The sequence below is a fragment of the Erinaceus europaeus genome, chromosome 13, assembly GCF_950295315.1.
Source record: "Erinaceus europaeus chromosome 13, mEriEur2.1, whole genome shotgun sequence".
Classification (NCBI taxonomy): domain Eukaryota; kingdom Metazoa; phylum Chordata; class Mammalia; order Eulipotyphla; family Erinaceidae; genus Erinaceus; species Erinaceus europaeus.
The window spans coordinates 84,160,416-84,181,977 of record NC_080174.1 but is presented as its reverse complement, the minus strand read 5'-3'; the positions used below and the strand labels follow the sequence as shown (position 1 = coordinate 84,181,977).

Sequence of the window (21,562 nt, the reverse complement as noted above, 5' to 3'; positions counted from 1 at the left end):
AAAAAAACCAAAAAAACCCAAACCACACTGCTAAGTATGTAGAATTACAAACATACAGGCAAGAAGCTACATCGCGTCTTCCAGAGCTATTCAGTGCTACAGACATAATTTTGGAAAGAACTGAAAATAAATTAGCATCCTGAGGGCTCTAAACAAAATTCCTGGCATGACATCACAGTTTTCCAATTCCCACTCCTCACTCATATCCTGAGTATCATTTTATTATGTTCTCTGGAAATGCCACACCTTCCTGGAAATCTAGACATGGTTGAGGCTATGCCAGAAGTGGTGAGCATATTGAGTGTTTGACCATAGATCAGGCACTTGGTTAAGTCTTTGATAAATATTATTTCATTAATTTTTATGATAGTCCTATGTTTTATTTATTATTCAAAAAAACCACAGCATATAAAGGTTAATTTCCCCCAAGCATATAATAGCTACAAGAAGCAGAATGTGGCGGTTTAAAGAGATGTGGTTATTCTCCATTTTTGTAGCTTGGGATATGCTGCCTCCGGAAGGGAAGCGTGACTTAAGCTCTACGTTTGGTATAAAATGCAGAGCAAGAAGTTCTATAATTCTTCCACTACACTGATCATGCTGACTAAGGCCCGTTGCCAAAATGAGAATTGTGGTGACTGACTGGATCTCTCAGTATGCTTACTTTAATACCGAGGAGAAAGCATTCTCAAATCTCTGATCCCCCCAAACCCATAACCCTTTATACTCTTTCTACGGGTGCCCATAAGATGCAAATAATAATGAGAATAAGATAGACATTCAACTTTTACTTGGTTTAGGTAATGTGGCCACTGGGTCTGAGAATCAAGAATAAAGTTCTAGGGCACTGTAAAAGAAATCAGCACAGGACTAACTGCTCTGGCCTCTTCCTTCCCTTTTTTTAAAAAATTTATTTGATTTATTTATTCCCTTTTGTTGCCCTTGTTGTTTTTTTCTTGTTGTAGTAGTTGTTGGATAGGACAGAGAGAAATGGAGAGAGGTGGGGAAGAGAGAGGGAGAGAAAGACAGACACCTGCTGAGCTACAGCCCTGGCCTCTTCCTTTCTAGGAGACCACTCCCACAGTACTCAAAGGTCAGGTCACAAAAGGAGTAAGAGACATTGGGGAAGGGGGCGGGGGGGGGGGGGGGACAGGCGGTAGCACAGGGTTAAGCGCAGGTGGCGCAAAGCACAAGGACCAGCCTAAGGATCCCGGTTCGAGCCCTTGGCTCCCCACCTGCAGGGGTGTCGCTTCACAGCCGCCTATCTTTTTCTCCCCTCTCTGTCTTCCCCTCCTCTCTCCATTTCTCTCTGTCCTATCCAACAACAATGACATCATCAACAACAATAATAACCACAACAACAATAAAAAACAAGGGCAACAAAAGGGAATAAAATATATATACATACATATATATATATGAGAGAGAGAGAGAGAGAGAGAGAGAGAGAGAGAAATTGGCAAAAACGGTATTTTCATGCCTCGTTGGTCATCACAGTTAGTTTTTGAAACTAATGTTCCAATAGTTTCCTGAGCCAACATTCTGACTTGGGACCCGAATAACTCTCTCTTTCTCTCTCTCTCTCTCTCTCTCTCTCTCTCTCTCACACACACACACACACACACACCGTTTTTATAGTAGTTTTCCTTTCTTGCCACCATGGTTATTACTGGAGCTTGGTGCCTGCAGGATGAATCAATCCTCTGCTTTTGGTGGTAATTTTTCTCCCCCTCCCAATTTTATATGACAGACAGAAATTGAAAGGGACAGAGACACTTGCAGATCTGCTTCACCAGAGCCCAGGTCCTCATGCATGGATGGTAATGTGAACATTGAGCTAGGTGAGCTATCATCCAGACCCCCAGAATAAGCTTTTTTTTTTTTTTTTGGGCAAAGCACTCCAGCTGACTTTATACATAATACACACTTCAGACAAAATGTATTAATATCTAGTGTTGTTTCTGTTTTTTCACGTCATATTTTTTCATCGACACTTAAAAACATATGTATTTGTTTACTTAAACTTTTTTTTTATTATCTTTATTTGATAGAGACAGAGAGAAACTGAGAGGGGAGAGGGGAGATAGAGAGGAAGAGAGACAGAGGGACACCTGCAGCTCTGTTTCACCACTCGTGAAGCTTTGCCCCTGCAGGTGGGGACCAGGGCTTAAGCCCAGGTCCTTTTGCACTGTAACATGTGCACTCAACCAGGTGCGCCAATACCTACCTGACCCCTTATTTACTTATTTGACAGGGCAGAGAGAAATTGGGAGGGAAAGGGGGAAGGAGGAAGGGATAGATAAATGGCAGATAGATAGAGTGCTGCAGCACTGCTTATTCAACTTCTCTGTGTCAGGTGAGACCTGAGGACTTTAACACTGGTCCTTGCACATGGAAACGTGTGTGTTCAGCTGACTGGGTGCACCACTGCACCCAGCCCAACCCCAGCGTGCACACTTTTTGTTTTTGCCTCCAGGATATTATTGTTAGGACTTGGTGCTTGCACTATGAGTCCACTGCTCCTGGAGGATATTTTTTCCACTTGACTGGACAGGACAGAGAGGGAAGATAGATATCTGCAGACCTGCAGCTGGGGGCTCACACCCAGAACCTTGAGCTTAGTACTATGTGTACTTAACCGGGATTGCCACCACCTGGCCCCAGCATGTAAATGTTTTTAAGGTTCCAAAACAAAACAAAACAAAACAAAACAACAACAACAAAAAATAGCCTCAACAACAACATAGCTGGGGGGTAGACAGCATAATGGTTATGCAAACAGACTCTCCTGCCTGAGGCTCTAAAGTCCCATGTTCAATCCCCTCACCACCATAAGCCAAAGCTAAGTAGTGCTCTGGTAGGGGGAAAAAAAAAAAGAAAACCCGTTATATATCTTAAGTGATCAGGATCCTCTCCCTTGTTCCACTGAGCAACTGGAAAGCATGATCTACACGGATTCTCCACTTCTTGTCACCCTCGTCACACCTAATTAAAGTGCTTCGAATGTCACAGAACACTTCCACTGCCCCGCTGTCTTTAAGGTCACCTCAATATGCCTGGTTTCTCCCTTGTCCCAGTGGAGCTACACTTCCACCCATTCTCCTCTGCAAAAGTCTTTTGCCTGCCCTGTTGTTTTAAGTCTGTCATTAAGTTACTTCAAGTGAAAAAAAACAATCAAAATTGCAATTAAACTCAAAACCAAATGGAAAGTTCACATACTAAAGCACAAGGCCCACTGATAATAATTGTGTTTTCTTTTCTTTGACACAAGGATTTGTGCTGACTCTATTTTTTACAGATCCCCAGAGACTTTGACCTGTCCAGAGTAGACATGACACAGTGACAGAGATACCCCTATCTCAAGCAGTGTAGAAGGATCACTGGACAAGGAGTCAGATCATCTGATGTTTCATTATGTGGATCACAACACCTTGCTTTTTAAAAGTAATTATATATCAGGAGTTAGGCGGTACTGCAGCAGGTTAAGTGCAGGTGGCGCGAAGCACAAGGACCAGCGTAAGGATCCTGTTTCGAACCCCCGGCTCCCCACCTGCAGGGGAGTCGCTTCACAGGCGGTGAAGCAGGTCTGCAGGTGTCTTTCCTTCCCCCTCTCTGTCTTCCCCTCCTCTCTCCATTTCTCTCTGTCTTACCTAACAATGATGACATCAGTAACAACAACAATAACTACAACAACAATAAAAAACAAGGGCAACAAAAGGGAATAGATAATTAAATAAAAGTATATGCTTAGAGAGGGAGCTATATATATTTGTGTGTGTGTGTGTGTGTGTGTGTGTGTGTGTGTGTGTATGTATGTAGAGAGAGAGAGAGAGAGAAGCTCTGGCATAACGTGCCAAGGACTGAACCTACAACATTTGGATCATCAGGCATACAAGTTCTGTGCTTTGACAGGGTCTTCTTACACCACAGTTTTCACCCCTAGTAGTTGTGGTAAGAATAAGACAAAATTATAAAATAGTTTATGAGGTATTAAGCAAAAGTGGGCTGATGTGCCTTTTTTTAACATTTATTTATCAGGTGAAAGTGGGTTCTCATGCACCTGTGGTTTCAGTGCTTCAGGCCTTTTTTGTTTTCATTCACATAGAGAAGCAGAGAGATGGAGACAGTAAGAGACGTCATTGATGGGGGCAGAGTGGTGACACATCTGTTTGAGCACACACATTACAGTGCACAAGGATCCAGGTTCAAGACCCCGGCCCTCACTCGTAGGGGGGAGAGCTTTACAAGTAATGAAGCAGTGCTGCAGGCACGTCTATCTCTCTTTCTCTCTCCTTCTCCCCTTCTCTCCCTTTCTGTCTCCACCTACCCTCTCAATTTCTCTCCGTTTCCACCTGAAATAAGTAAATATATATATATATATATATATCACTTGAAAGACACACACACACACATACACACACACACACACACACACAAAGAGAGAGAGAGAGAAGAAATATTTCCTTCATTTCCATAGCACCTCCTGTGTGGTGTCAGACCCGGCTAGAACCTGGATCACACACAAAACCGCAGGCACGCTGCCACGTGAGCTATGTCTCTGGCCCAGCTATGCACTGACTTTCTTGCATACACTGTACATTGCATGGTATTATATGGTTAGTTTCACAGGGACCATTTTATTCATTTGCATAGTCCGAAACACTGATGCACGTTGATTTGCTGCTAAGATAAGGATACTACCGCTTCACCAATAGCAAATCACAACTAGGGTCCGCCAAAACCTTCATTATTCCATTCTATAGAAAAGACAGAGTATGAGTTCCAGATGGCACGTAACTTCTTACCATGTCTTTTGATACTCCCAACTTGGTTATCCTTATTTCTATATTTTTGGTCTTTAGGTAGAACACACACAGTTTGTCGCTGAGCTAACTGTATTCTGCATTTGCTAGAACATTTTCATGCTGCTTTAAAATAAAGGAGAGGGAGTAGGGAGGTAGCGCAGAGGGTTAAATGCACATGGCGCGAAGCACAAGGACCAGCGTAAGGATCCTGGCTCGAGCGCCCAGCTCCACACCTGCAGGGGAGTCACTTCACAGGTGGTGAAGTAGGTCTGCAGGTGATTATCTTTCTCAATACCTCTTCTGTCTTCCCCATCTCTTTCCATTTCTCTCTGTCCTATCCAATGAAAGCAACAACAACAACAATAATAATAACCACAACAAAAGGGGAAAAAATGGTCTCCAGGAGCAGTGGATTTGTGGTGCAGGCACTGAGCCCTGGCAATAACCCTGGAGGCAAAAATAAAATGAAATGAAATAAAATAAAATAAAATAAAGGAGAAAAACCAGAGTGCAGAGCCAATCAGTGTCACTCATGGCAGGGTGGGATGAAGCCTATGAACGTAGCCTCCCAGCTGCCAGCCTCCAGGGTCCACCTGCAGCCCCCGACACACTTGCCTCTAGAACATGACTTACAGATGCCCCTTTTCTCAGTGAAGGCTATAGCACTACCAAGATCGAAGTTGGAAACTTCAAACACTCTTGAAATCAAACACAACAAAGAAACTTCAAGACACTTTTTCTTTTGGTGAGAAAGACTAACTCCCACTGCCACTCTCACCTCAATTGCCCAACTCCAGAGAGCAAGAGGCACCTTTGCTTGGACTCTTCAAATAAATTCTTTAGGGATCAGGCTACGCACAAGAAAATAGCTCAGCAGGAATTTCAAGTAGGGTGTGTGTGTGTGGGGGGGGGGATGGAGAGTAAGAGACTAGGGATTAAAAAAAAAATCAGGAAAGGACCTGAGGAAAACACAATATAACCATAATATAACGCCATAATATAACACATGAGCTGTCAAATGTTAGGTAACTGAATTGTATCAGGGACAAGGAGTCAATTTATAAAGTAGAGATCTGGCACTGGGTTGGCTTCAAGAAAAAGAATTGCACATGTGTGTGCTGGATGAATGAACACATAACCTAGTTTTGGAGAAGTGAAGCTTAGAGTGGTTTACAATTTATGTGAGTCTGTTTGCAGCCAGTCTGAAAGGCAATGTGAAACTGTGTTATCAATTAGGGGTCCATTGATGGATTATACACAGTCTGCAAGAGCCCAGAGCTGGACATCTCACAGATGTAAATAGCAGACATATGATAGCCTATGAAGCGCATTAACTTTGCTGTGAAAAGAGGCAAGAGCTGGAGAGGAGGGAAAAGAGGGGGGCTCTGAGGTTCCCCTTCAGCATCTACTCTTCTCGGGTTACAAATGACTGCTTAAGAATGTGGATTTTGGGATGTAGCCATCGTCTAGTGGAATGTCACAAAACTTCAAATACAAGTGAGTTAGTTCTCAAAAACCCGATTATTGCCAAAGCTGCTTGTAAATCTAGCTACATCAACGATGGTAAGAACAACTCTTGCTAGGCAGTATCTTACACAATCTGGCCATTAATTATAGGCCTACACGCTCACCATTCTCTTCTGCCACTTCCTGGGTTTACAAACTTCTCTTTTCCCTTTGCAAAGAAATTCTGCAATAAAACAGTATTTTATCAGGACTCCCCACATAACTTGTGTAGCTTAGTTCTGCTCAAAGCCTGAAGAATAGAAGATAATCTCTGTATAACTAATTGATCTTCAATGCTTTGTCCCAGAACCTCATTTTCAGCCAATGATCTTGCTTTTAATTTCCTAAGAAGACAGAGTCACCTCTCCAAGTGCTACACTTCCTCTCTCTCTCTCTGTCTCTCTCCTTTTATTTATTTATTACCAGAGCACTGCTCAGCTCTGGTTTGTGGTAGTGTGGGGGATTGAACATGGGACTTCGGAGCCTCAGGCATGAGATTCTCTTTGCATAACCATTATGCTATCTAAGCCTGCCCAATTTTTTCCATACAAACATCTCTACATATTTATATATTCACTCTCCCTTCCTAAGAATGACGGTCTCTACTTCTAGATTCTCACCTGGGAATCCCAACTTGATGACTGGGCTCTGGCAATCCTTCTCAACAAATATGGAAGCTGGGCGGTAGCACAGCAGGCCAAGTGCAGGTGGCGCAAAGGGATCCTGGTTCAAGATCCCGGCTCCACACCTGCAGGGGAGTCGCTTCACAGGCGGTGAAGCAGGTCTGTAGATGTCTGTCTTTCTCTCCCTCTTTCTCCCTTCCCCTCCTCTCTCCATTTCTCTCTGTCCAACAACGACAACATGAATAACTACAACAACAAAATCAAGGGCAACAAAAGGGAATAAATAAATATTAAAAAAAGAAAAAAATCAACAATTAAATAAATGTACACATAAATATATTCATTCTTGAATCCACATGGGGCTTCCAGCTTTCCTTTATTTTAACTAATAATTAATTATTTAATTTTTGCCTCCAGGGTTACCACTGGGGCTCATTGCCTGCATACAAATCCACTGCTCCTGGCGGCAATCCATCTTCCTTTCTTGTTGCCGTAGTTATTATTATTGTTATTGATGTCGTTGTTGTTAGATAGGACAGAGAGAAATCGAGAGGGTAGGAGAAGACAAAGAGGGGGAAGAGAAAGGTAGACACCTGCAGACCTGCTTCACTGCTTGCGGAGCAACACCCCCTCCCCCGCCCAGCAGGTGGGAAGTCTGGGGCGTGAACCCAGATCCTTGTGCTGCACACTATGTGCGCTTAACCTGCTGCGCTAATGCCTCCACCACGCCCCCCGCTCCCGCAAGCTTTCCTTTTGAGAAACATTAAGAGCATATGCACTTACTGATGTCAAGTCCTCTTGTTCATTCTTTTACTTATTTACTTATTTAATTTTGACAGACAGAGAGGCAGGGAGTGACCACAGTACCTACATCTCCCTCCTTCAGTGCACTGGGACCTAGGGTTTGGGTCTGGGTTGCCAACATGGCAAAGCAGTACACTCCTCAAGTGAGCTATGTCACTGTGGCCTCATCTCTATGCATGATTTTTTATTCCAAATAGCCCTTATCAAGTTCACTAGCAAATTGTGTTTTGTAAAATCCAATGACTGGCTTTCTTAGCCTTAATTACAGTGGGTCTGCTTAACACAGTTGCTCTCTCTCTTGTTGAAATCTTTTTCACTTGGCTTTAGAGAGAAGGATTTTTGTTTTCCTCCTACCAGACTGCCTTCTTATCAGCTTCCTTTACTGTCTCCTCTTCATTTGACTGGCATCTAAGTCCCCAGATTGAGTCCCTAGAGCTCTTCTCTCCTCTTTGAAAAAAATTATTTCAAATTCTCTTTATAGGATAGAGACAGAGAGAGACACCCGCAGAACTGTTTCACCACTTGTAAAACATCCCCCCCCTGGAGGTAGGGACTGGGGGCTTGAACCTGGGTCTTTGAGCATTGTAACATGTGCAGTCAAGCAGGTGCACCACCACCCAGCCCCAGCTCTTTTCTTTTCTAATCCAGTCCTAGTCACTTGCTGCATAATATCAGAATCTCATACTCTCCAATTTGACCGAGTCTATGCACTCCAGGCCTATCTAGCCACCTACCTAAGATGAATTTCCACTTGGATATTTAAGAAATATCTGAAAAGCTGAAATTCTGACTTGTTGCCTCTCAGGCAGATGCATTCTTTGCCCAGCTACAATAAAAGGCAACTCTATCCTTATGGATAAGGCTAAATGCCTTGGAAGTCCTTCCTAAGTGACTCTTCCCCGACTCTTACACACTCAGCCACTATTAATCAGCACATCTTAATGGTTCTACCTTCAAAACATTTTCAGAATCCACCTTGTAATTTTGTGATCTTGTAAACGACTATTAAATCACTGAAAATAACAAACAAAAATGTGTTTAGAATTAAACCGCTCCTCTCCACCTCAGCTATTAGTGTCTTCATCATATGTCACATGGATTTTTGGAATAACTTCCTCAGTGATCTCCCTATAGCAATGGGAAGGTGACTGATTTAAGTCTAATCAGGTTATTTCTTTGTTTAAACTCTCCTAGTCCCTCAATTCTATGGCCTATTTCCTCACTCAGAACAAAACCTGAAGTCCTTATAACAATGGCCAGTAAATTAAGGCTTCCTTAACTTGAAGAATTTTATTATCTTTATTTATTGGATAGAGACAGTCAGAAATCAGGAGGGAGGTGGAGGAAGAGAGAGAGAGAGAGAGAGAGAGAGAGAGAGAGAGAGCGCTGTAGCCCTGCTTCACCACTTGCAAAGCTTTCCCACTGCAGGTGGGAACCAGGGGCTTGAACCTGGGTCTTGTGCATTGTAACATATGCCCTCAACCAGATGTGCCACCACCCAAATTAAGGCTTTTTAACCACTGGATCCCAATTACTTCTCTGGCTGAATCTTATGCTATGGTTTCTTGTTTGATGACCCACAACTCCAAAGCTTTCTAGCTATCTGAGCACAAAACACATGTCACCAAGGTCTCAACTGCACCCCAATTTCTCCAGTGAACCACACAGTTTACAAGTCAACTTACTGAAATCTCACGAATGAGATCATATCATAGTGAACTTCTCCACCCCTACTAAAAAGCACCACCTGTGTCTCATCCTGGGTTACTTTTCCTCCATCACATGCACTATCATCTGACACATGCATTTTCTTGTTCACCTATATAAGATCTATACTCCCAGTATAAACATTTTATGGGATAAAAAAGTTGTTATATAAGGTGCTTAATGATTGACAGTTTTTCCTTTTAGTAATCAATTCTCCCACACAAGTGAACAAGTTTTAACTACATAAAGTATTGGGTGACAGTGTACATGTTTGGAATACATTTGAATCTGCTTTTGTTCAAATGACGGGTTTTTTAAAAAAATATTTTATTTATTTATTCATTCCCTTTTTGTTGCCCTTGTTGTTTTATTGGTGAGGTTATTACTGTTGTTACTGATGTTGTTGTTGTTGGATAGGACAGACAGAGATGGAAAGAGGAGGGGAAGACAGAGAGGGGGAGAGGAAGATAGATACCTGCAGACCTGCTTCACGACCTGTGAAATGACTCCCCTACAGGTGGGGAGACGGGGGCTCCAACCGGGATCCTTGCAGTCCTTGCGCTTTGCACCACCTCCCGACTCGCAAATGATGGGCTTTTTAACTCACATATTCCTATCTGCCATCACTCAGTTACTGAGTATAGATGTAAATACTACAGTTGGGGACCAAAAGACTCAGCTAGGAAGTTCCAACTGTGTCCTGTGCCCACTATGGTTATCTTCCACAATTCATTTGTTGTACCCATTCCTTGCCTTTCTATATTCTGTTCATCTTTTTTTTTTTTTTTTTAATTTTTTTTGCCTCTAGGGTTATAACTGGGGCTCGGTGCCTGAACTACAAATCCACTGCTCCTGGTGGCCATCTTTTTTGCATTGTTGTTGCTGCTGTTGTTGTTGGATAGGACAGAAAGAAATCGAGAGAGGCGGGGTAGACTAAGGGGGGAAAGACAGACACAGCCAGACCTTCTCCACCACTTGTGTCTCCACTAGCCCCTGCATGTGAAGCGCCAGGGGCTTAAATCCTTGAGCTTTGCACTATGTGCGCTTAACCTGGTGTGCTACTGCCCAGATTCCTTTTCAATTATTTTTAATGAAAACTATTTTTTCAGAGCCAGAAAGATAGCTCAGCTGGGAAGGCACCTGTCTTGTCATTCTTGAGAGCCGGGTATGAGTCATGACTCCACAGCCTTTAGGCCTCTGTTGTCCTAACCCTTGTTCTCTCTGTCTCTCTGAAAAAGTGAGCCTGGAGTGGTAAAGCTTCAGTGACAACCGAAGTTGGATTTTCTTTTTCTTTTTCTACTTCAATGTCACTTTAGTGAAGAGATGTTGATATACAGTCTTGTTGCTGTGACAGGGATCCATTCTCATACCTCCCTCTCCACTATAGGGCACTGGGCCATTCAGCTTTTTAAGTAGCAAACCCCATCTGCTATTCTCAGATTGATTAGAAAGTTACAGAATATAAAATATACTAGTCAAGACAGTATAAGCCCTGACTGATTTAGGCTGGACAGTTTAACTAACAGCGTTTTATTATCCTTAGAGGATGGAAAGATTGTATCTCTTTTTTTCCCAGACCTAATGGATCTCCTGGTATATGCATACAGGTCCCAAAAGCTACAATTCTTCACCTTGATTAAGTCTGGATTTGGCTCCAAAAGTAAATATTTTGGTTCTCTGGTTTCTGTCTTGGGTTTTATATGTGTGCAATAGACTTAGAATTTGGGAAGTACATGTCTTCATGTATGGGATAAACTCCATTGTCTGTCTGTCTGTCTGTCTGTCTGTCTGTCTATCTAATCTGTAATGAAAGTATTAAGATCTGAGTTTCACATTTTTTTCTTGATAAAAATCTAAGAATTGAGGTAAGTGGTTTTCATAGTCCATCCAATCCTTTAATTCCAAGACCCATTATTATGTGTACATAATGAGAAAAGGAAAGGAAAGGAAAGAAAAAAGAAATGAAAAGAGAAAATAAAAAGGTAACTAAGATGGATTGGCCCTTCAAGGCAAGAAAGCAGAGACACTGTCACTTTGGGCCTATTTGCACATACTGTGTTGCCAGAAAGGTCATGACATATTTTCGCATGGATATACACAGAAGAACATGCTGTGATTTCTCCAGCATCTCAGAAGGTATCTTAGTAGTTACTACTATTGCGTATTACCAAAAGATCAATTTGAACATATAGCATCCTGACACTTTTTGTTAGTAAAAGATCTCCCTTACTCTAGAAAATAAAATCACTAGAACAAATGAAAAATTGTAAATAGGGAATATCAATGAAAGCCAACAGAGATAGTTACAGTGATAACTGGTTCCCTAAACTAACCTTTTAAGTAATATGAAAAAAACTCTTACCACATGAGATAGTGGGTTAAAGAGCCTAATAAAGAAATTGTCATGTGATATATATACATACATATATATGTTATATATTATATATATATCAATCTATGTCACCTTTATTTCTTCTCTCTGAGTCAATTGTTAAACAGTAAACATCCAATTATGTATCTGACCTAATTCGAAACATCAGAGCAATTGTTTAAAGCAGTACATTTATTCAAGTTGAAAAGAGTAGACTATAGTTCCACTTTATAAAACCAAGAGATTACTGACCTGAATTTAAGTCTCGTCCTGGGTTGAAGGCTCGGCTATTAACAGTTGTAGAAAGACGATCACAACTAATCGTTCTAGATACATTGGTGTTGAAGTTCCCATCAAATCTGAAACAATGGAAGAGAATCAATTAGCCATGTTTATTTGGTAAACAAATCAGTAAAAACAACAGTTCATACTGTATATGAAATAGGTAACCTCAGAATCAATTGTTATTTAGATTTTAAGGGCTAAAAAGTCAATTCGGTAAGTAAAAGAATATGTGCAATCTATAAGATTTTAGAAAAACCCATTTCAATTTAAGGAGATAAAGAACTAATCTTTGAAACAAATTATCCCTCCCCTTCCCCCAAAAAACTGGATTCGGGTCCAATGAACAAAAACATATTGGAAACAGAAATGACAAAATTTACTCAAACTACAAAAATGCAGACTTGGGTACTGGCATTATCCTATTGAAAACCAATGACCAAGAACAAAAACAGACATTAGTGGAGGACAAAGAATGATTGGGAAGTAGGAGTGGCCTCAATGGGAATTCCTAGTCTGTCACTTTGAAAGGATTTTTTGAGCCTGAGTTTTCTTATCTCATGAAAGCATTTTCTAAAGCAGTTAAAGAAGATCAGAAGTGATGTTTCAAAATTAGTCATGTGCCCCATGATTTGGCCTGACCTTCTAAACTGTAAGGTAAGTCAACCCGAGCTCTAATTCAATCTCCAGTGGTAGTGCTAGAGGTTAAAAAACAAACAAACAAACAAACAAACAAACAAACAAAAAAACCGCTAAAACTCTGGCTAGCAATTGGTCAAGAAATACTACTGTAATCAATAACTCATTTGATGGAATAAACAATAATTTGAAAGAATATACAGGAAAATGTGTCAATTCACTTACCGATCAATACTAAGAGGGTTTTTAATTTTTTGAAGTAATAAGAGAGATTTAACTTGAATTTAAAGTAACCTATTTAGCATTTAAGATACTGAAAGGATTCGTAAAGTTCTTAAGAATATCCCGGGGAGTCCCGGGGAGTCCGGCGGTAGCACAGTGGGTTAAGCCATGTGGCACGATGCTCAAGGACCCACATAAGGATCCCGGTTTGAGCCCCTGGTTCCCCACCAGCAGGGGAGTCAGTTCACAGGCGGTGAAGCAGGTCTGCAGGTGTCTTTCTTTATTTTTCTCTCCCCCTCTGTCTTCCCCTCCTCTCTCCACTTCTCTCTGTTCTATTCAACAACGACATCAATATTAACAACAATAATAACTACAACAACAATAAAAACAAGGACAAGAAATGGGAAAAAAAGTAAAAAAAAAAAAAAAAAAGAATTTCCCCAAATAGATTCTATCTAAGTTTGGATTTCTAAAATAATTATTATATGGGAGCCAGCTGGTACCGCACCAGGTTAAGCGCAAACGGCACGAAAAACTGGGGTAAGGATCCAGGTTCAAGCCCCCAGCTCCAATGGGGGGTGGTGGGTCACTTCACAGTCGATGAAACAGGTGTGCAGGTATCTTTCTCTTCCATTCTCTGTCTTCTATTCTCTCGATTTCTCTGTCTTATCCAACAATAACAATAGTAATAATGACAACCACAAAGTAGAGAAAGTGGCCTCCAGGAGCAGCGGATTTGTAGTGCAGGCACCGAACCCCAGCGATAGCCCAGGAAGCAAAAATTAAATAAAATAAAAGCAGGTCTGCAGGGTGTCTGTCTTTCTCTCCCCCTCTCTGTCTTACCCTCCACTCTCCATTTCTCTCTGTCCTATCCAAGAACGAACGACATCAACAACAATAATAATAACAAGAGCGACAAAAGGGGAAAATAAAATAACTATATTAAAATATGTACTTCAGATGATAAATAGTACTAATGAAATTCCATGAATACACGTTGAGAACTTATAAAACCTAAGATAAGTACTCTTCAAAATTAAGACCCGGGAGTCCGGCGGTAGTGCAGTGGGTTAAACGCACGTGGTGCAAAACACAAAAACTGGCGTAAGGATCCCGGTTCGAGCCCCTGGCTCCCCACCTGCAGGGGAGTCGCTTCACAGGCGGTGAAGCAGGTCTGCAGGTGTCTATCTTTCTCTCCTCCTCTGTCTTCCCCTCCTCTCTCCATTTCTCTCTGTCCTGTCCAACAACGACATCAACAACAATAATAACTACAACAATAACAAAAACAAGGGCAACAAAAAGGGAAATAAATAAATATTAAAAAATTAAGACCTACTTGATAATTCACAAGAACTTCACTGATCACCGCTCACATTAACTGAACACACTGTACAAGCAAGCAGGGAGGGGGGTGTCAGGATTGGGCTCCGTAGCAAAAAGTTAAACAGTTCTGTCTTCATACACATCACCTCAAGGGAGGAGATAACTGGATTTTTAGAGACCTACAATTTTCTCAGCATTGTCAACTGTGCCTCCAAGGACGCAGTAGCTTCACCCACTTGGTTGCTCTTCCTTTAAGCCTTCTTGGATTTGTCTAGAGGAGACTGATAGTCCAACAGCAGGATAGAAACGAGGAGGAGGTTGGGAGTCGGGCGGTAGCGCAGCGGGTTAAGCGAACGTGGCGCAAAGCACAAGGACCGACATAAGGCTCCCGGTTCGAGCTACCGGCTCCCCACGTGCAGGAGAGTCGCTTCACAGGTGGTGAAGCAGGTCTGCAGGTGTTGTCCTGCTCTCCCCATCTCTGTCTTCTCCTCCTCTTGCGATGAAACTGGTCTGCAAGTGTGCATCCTTCTCTCTCCTCTCTGTCTTGCCCTGACCTCTCAATTTCTCTCTACTATCCAATTAAAAAAAAAAGAGGAAAAAATGGCCACCAGGAGCAGTGGCTTCATAGTGCAGGCACCAAGCCCCAGTGATAACCCCAGAGGCAAAAAAGAAAAGCAACATAATCTTAATGTTCCTGGGTCAACAATGGTAGAGAATTTTCCATCCTCCAAAGGGAGGCTGGACAGTATACTTTATGCTACACCTGAGGAAGATGGGTTGATATTGGGGCAGCTTGGAAGGTTCCTACTCATGACCACAGAAAGTGTGCTCAGATCTACAGGGATGCAGAGGTCACATAGGCTCCTAAGCTGAATATGGGCCCCAGATCACATCAAATTGATGGGGTTTATAGTCAACAATATTTATACACCTTTCCCATATTTGGGAGCTACTCTCTTCCCTGATCCAGCTTTCTGGTCCTTGTTCAGCCATTACATCATCTCCCCAGACAATAACTTGGATCCATCTGCATATCAGATTTCAGGTTCCAGCAAACAGAAACAAAACAAAAACAAAAACCACTAGTATAGCCACAGGTCCTTTGGAATATAACTAAAATATGCATACTGCTATCTACAAAATGGAGGAACCTCCCCAACACTTCATCTGCATTATTTCTAGCATTTAGGTCCACAAATGGTCAACAATTTGTTTGGCTTTATATGTTAACTGACTTTTCAACCACCAGGTTCCAGATGCTAGCATGATGCCAACCAGACTTCCCTGGACAGACAACCCCACCAATATGTCCTGGAGCTCTGCTTCCCCAGACCCCTACCCTACTAGGAAAAGAGAGAGACAGGCTGGGAGTATGGATCAACCTGCCAACGCCCATGTTCAGCGGGGAAGCAATTACAGAAGCCAGACCTTCCACCTTCTGCATCCCACAATGACCCTGGGTCCATACTCCCAGAGGGATAAAGAATAGGAAAGCTAGCGGGGGAGGGGATGAGATACGGAGTTCTGGTGGTGGGAATTGTGTTGAGTTGTACCCCTCTTATGCTATGGTTTAGTCAATGTTTCCTTTTTGTAAATAAAAAAATTTAAAAAAAATCAATGTACGTCTCTCGTTTAGTATTTGAACATGTGAAGCAAGAGTAGCATTATAAAGCATCTCACACACTGTCTGTACTCTTTGGATAGCCCCATGAGTGCTATTTACTCACATATTTTTTATTATTTTATTTATTATTATTATTAGAGTGTGTGTGTGTGTGTGTGTGTGGGTGTGTGTGTGTGTGCGTGCACGCGCCTCCAGTGTTACTGCTGGGGCTCTCTGCCTGCACTACGAATGCACTGCTCCTGGAGGCTACTTTTTCCCCTTTTGTTGCCCTTGTTGTTATTACTGCTGTCGTTTTTGGATAGGGCAGAGAGCAATTGAGAAAGGAAGGGAAGACAGAGGGGGGGAGAGAAAGATAGACACCTGCAGACCTGCTTCACCAGTTGTGAAGCGATGCCCCTGCAGGTGGGGAACCTGGGCTTGAACCGGGATCCTTACTCTGGTCCTTGTGCTTCGTGCCACATTCGCTTAACCTGTTGTGCTACACCCGGCTCCCCTCATGTACTTTTTAATCAGAGTCCAGATAATCTCTAGGTTTTGTGGGATATAGGTCTCTGTTTTACCTACTAAACTCAGCCATTGCAGTGTGAAAGCAGACAAAGGAAACACACAGAACAAAGAACGGACATGTTCCAATAAGAATTTCTTTTCTTTCTTTTTATATTCTTTTTTAAAAAGTATCTATATTGGATGGAGACAGCTAGAAATTGAGAGGGTAGTGGAGATAGAGAGGGAGAGAGACAGACAGACACCTGCAGCACTGCTTCACCACTCACAAAGCTTTCCCCCTGAAGGTGGGAACTGGGGGCTCGAACCCGGGTCCTTGAGCACTGTAACATGTGTGCTCAATCAGGTGCGCCACCACCCGGCCCGACTTTATTTTCAAAAGTAAGTAGCATGTCAGAAAGGTGTTGCCATCCTGGTACACATCTGGACAGTGCAGAATTCAGAGACAAGGCTCAGTAAAGATCAGGATAAGAAAACCTTACTATGTTTGCACGGTCCACTATGGCGGCCAAATGCAGCCTCTGAGCATTTGAAATGAGGCTAACGGAATGGAGACACTAAACTTTCCATTTTGTTTTCCCACAAACTAAATGTAAACAGTCACTGGATACAGCGGCGTCCAAATCAGACAGTGCAAGTCTAGCAGGTCTCCCTCGTTATGTGTCTTGATGCCAGTGGGCTCGGTGCAAGCACTGCGAATCCACAGCTCCTGGAGGCCATTAGTTTCCATTTTTTATTGGATAGGACAGAGAGAAATTGAGAGAGGAGGGGGAAGGAGAGAGGGACAGAGAAAGACAGACACCTGCAGACCTGCTTCACTGCTGGTGAAGCGACCTCCCCCCCCCCCACACACACACGTAGGGAGCCTGGGTCTCGAACTGGGAGCCTTGAGTGAATCTTTGTACTTTATACTATGTGCACTTAACCCGGTGGGCGACCGCCTGGCCCTCTGGGTAATTTAAAAAATATATTTATTCCCTTTTGTTGCCCTTGTTGTTTTATTACTGTATTTATTACTGTTGTTATTGATGATATTGTTGTTGGAGAGGACAGAGAGAAATGGAGAGAGGAGGGGTAGACAGAGAGGGGAAGAGAAAGACAGACACCTACAGACCTGCTTCACCGCCTGTGAAGCGACTCCCCTGCAGGTGGGGAACGGGGGGGGGGGGGGCTCAAACCGGGATCCTTAGGCCGGTCCTTGCACTTTGCGCCACCTGCGCTTAACCCGCTGTGCCACCGCCCGACCCCCTGATTTTCTATTTGATGATGTCAAGTGTTCTTCTCTCAAATAATGGGCCCTAATTTTAAATTTCCGGTGCCTTTTCTAAACTCTTTTTCTTGCTTTGTCTCTTTTTCTTTATTGGGGTAATTAATGGTTTCCAGTTGACAAGTAAAATACAGCAGTTTGTACATGTGTAATAAATTTTTAGTTTTCCACATAACAATCTAACCCCGCCTACGTACTTCTCCACTATCATGTTGCAAGTCCCTAGCTTTATTCTGGGCTGTCCAAAAAGCTCCAAAACTCCTTTCACGTGAGGATCATGACTGAGCCGAATGACTCTTAATTACTGAAAAGTGTGGCCATCACAATCACCTGGGATGTATAATGGAAGGTTGATTCCCGGTGTCTACATTGGGGAAATGAGTCTGGTGTGAAACCCTGTGAATGGGACAAACTCTCTAGGAGTACAGAATGCTTTTATTTTTATTTTATTATTTATTTACTTTTCATTTTGGAAAGAGACAGAAACGGAGAGGCAAGGGTCACACACAGAGAGACAGAAAGATACAGAGATAGAGACTTACAGCAGGACTTCATTCCTCATGAAGCTCCCCTCCTGCAGGTGGACTGGGGACTGGGGACTTGAACCTGGGTCCTTGACCATTATAACATGTGCACTCAGGAAGATGCCCCACTTCCCAGCCCTTAGAATGCCTTTCTGCTTGAGTAGTTACTGTGCCAAGAGACCAAGGGCAGTCTTCTGATTTGAATCAACTGAACAGAATAGTTCTTAGATTACTCCTGCAACTTATAATCTATTATGAATTCCTTTTATATCTACCCATTTGACAATGAGAAAAGTGCTGGTATGAGTCACCCAGAAAACCAGAGACCTAACAGAATCTCAACCCCATCATCCAATTCTTTGTCCAAGGATGGATCACGCTGATTTAATTAAAGTAACATATAGGAAAGAGATTGCTAAGAAAAAAAAACAATCAACACAACGAGTGCCACCCCAGCATGCTTCACTTCAGACTGTGTCCACAGACTTCAGGTGTGGAATGACAACCCTTCAGCTTCACCACTTGGGTGAGACCTTTCCTTTCAGAGTATACTCTAATTCCATCCCAGGTGGATCACTTCCTAACAAAGTCCCAAAACCTAGATATAGACCAGTCCCCTGAGATAGAGCCTATGTTCACACATATCCATAAACTAGGGCTTTCACGGTGGATGTCGACTGCCCTGTTCTCCATTCTGCTCAACCCAGCTCTGGTCTCTTCACACTCCAGAGGCTTCTGCCAATTGCAGCCCTCCTTTCCCTCCAGTCTGGTCAGTGCCATTTCTGCCTCTTAGTCCTATGCTATGTCCTATGTCCTCTAATGTTTATATTGTCTAGTCAGGGTCATAGTACTTCACACAATGTGATTGCAGTCGACATCCACTACATGTAGATTGACTGGCTTTACAGTCTGGCTATGTCTACAAAACACTAATCAATACGACTTCAAAAACACATGCTGTTTATTTACATATTTGCCAACAGAGTTCCTGCTGAGGCTCAGTGCCTACATGACTCCACTGCTAGGCAGTGAAAGAAAAGGAGACAGAGGTAGAGAGATAGAGAGAAGGAGAGAGAGGCACAACAGCACAGGTGAAGCTCCAGTGCTCCCACCCAAGGCAGACTCTCTAATGTGGATCCCAAGGGTTCAAAACTGGTTCTGTGTATGCTCTGCTGGTCCCTCAAAAACATGCATTATAAACAACAATCACAGCATTTGACTTAGAGACACCTGCCTTACAAACCAAATAACGGTACAGTGAAGGAACATCAGATGATTGAAAAATTTTTTTAATAAATATTTATTTATTCTCTTTTGTTGCCCTTGTTTTATTATTGGAGTTATTATTGTTGTCGTCATTGTTGGATAGGACAGAGAGAAATGGAGAGAGGAGGGGAAGACAGAAAGGGGGAGAGAAAGATGGACATCTGCACTTAACCTGCTATGCTAATGGCCGACTCCTCCCAATATTTTTTATTATTTTTATTTATTAGATAGAGACAGCCAAAAATTGAGAGGAGAGGGAGATAGGGAGAGCAACAGAGAGACACCTGCAGCCCTGCTTCACCAATCATGAAGCTTTCCCCCTGCAGGTAGGGACCAGGGGCTTGAACCTGGGTCCTTATGCACTGAAGCCACACACACATACACACATTCATAGCTGTAAGTGGCAGAACAATGATGAGATATGGATATATACCTGAGTTCCCACTCGTAATGGATACCTTACACTTTTACCTCAAAAATCAGTCACATAGGCTTCTAGGCTGAATATGGGCCCCAGGTCAGATCAAATCAGTGGAGTTTATAGTCAACAATATTCATACACGTTTCCCATATTTGGGAGCTACTCTCTTCCCTGATCCAGCTTTCTGGTCCTTTTTCCAGCCATGACACTATCTCCCCAGACAATAACTTGGATCCATCCGCATATCAGATTTTAGGCTCAGGGGAAAGAAAATCAAACAAACTAGTATAGCCACAGGCCCTTTGGAATATAACTAAAATATGCCTACTAGCTATCTACAAAATGGAGCACGTGTTCCCCTCCCCCCCCCCAACTCTTCATCTGCACTATTCCAGCCTTTAGGTCCATGATTGGTCAACAATTTGTTTGGCTTTGTATGTTAACTCTCTTTTCAGCCACCAGGTTTCAGATGCTAGCATGATGCCAACCAGACTTCCCTGGACAGACAACCCCACCAGTGTGTCCTGGAGCTCTGCTTCCCCAGAGCCCAGCCCCACTAGGAAAAGAGAGAGACAGGCTGGGAGTATGGATCAACCTGTCAACGCTCATGTTCAGCGGGGAAGCAATTACAGAAGCCAGACCTTCCACCTTCTGCATCCCATAATGACCCTGGGTCCATACTCCCAGAGGGATAAAGAATAGGAAAGCTATCAGGGGAGGGGATGGGATACAGAGTTCTGGTGGTGGGAATTGTGTTGAGTTGTACCCCTCTTATCCTATGGTTCTGTCAGTGTTTCCTTTTTATAAATAAATTAAAATAAATCAGCAAATAAGACATTACCGAAAACAGCTGAAACTGACTTCAGTTCTTTCAAAGGGAGAGATTACTCCTAAAGATTGTAGGGTTTAAAGAAAATCCATCCTTCTTAAAAGACTTGCTATAATAGAGGTTTTCACAGAAGTTAGTGACTGAGAAAGAATGTTATGAACAAAACTAAGACTTAGAGGGAAGCAATGCAATGATGTTCCCTATTAATTGTAGAGAACTTAGTTTTAAGTATGTACCAGCTGGAGTAACTATGAAATTGGTCATGGGGGTGGTGTGATCTGTTTCATATTTCAAAAAGAAATATGAAACAAAAAGAAAGAAAGAAAGAAAGAAAGAAAGAAAGAAAGAAAGAAAGAAAGAAAAAGTCTGAAGCTAGGGGGCCGGATGTTGGTGCACCTGGTTAAGTGCTCACATTACAGTGCACAAGGACCCAGGTTCAAGCCCCTGGTCCCCACCTGCAGGGGAAAAAGCTTCATGAGGAGAGAAGTAGGGTTGTAGGTGTCTCTCAGTCTCTTTCCCCTTTCCCACTCAATTTCTCTCTGCCTCTTTCTAAGAATAAATAAATTAAGTAAGTGAGTAATTAATTAACTTTTTAAAAGTCTGCAGGTTCCCTTTCATTCACTACTGACATCTGGGAATGTAAGGGAACCAGTGGCAACCAGAAGGTCCAGGTGAAGAGTAGAGCAAGTGTGTACAGAAGAGACACCAGAGTGGTGTCAGCTCAGACCTGCTGGGTTTTTTGACCAAACAGCTATATACTATAAAGACCATTCGATAAATATACAAATAGACCAAGTAAAAGGAAGACGTAGCACATTCTGACAAATTTTCACAGGGGACGACAA

The 21,562-nt window shown here is 42.6% G+C and overlaps 1 protein-coding gene across 1 annotated transcript in view; it reads right to left on the bottom strand.

Annotated features, from left to right (window-relative positions):
• The window catches only part of CACHD1 (cache domain containing 1), a 200,802-nt gene that overhangs the window by 24,148 nt on the left and 155,092 nt on the right, over positions 1–21,562 (bottom strand). Inside the window, exon 4 of the mRNA XM_060206358.1 lies at positions 12,069–12,175. Within this exon, the coding sequence (XP_060062341.1) occupies positions 12,069–12,175 (107 nt within the window). The remainder of the gene's footprint in view (positions 1–12,068; positions 12,176–21,562) is intronic.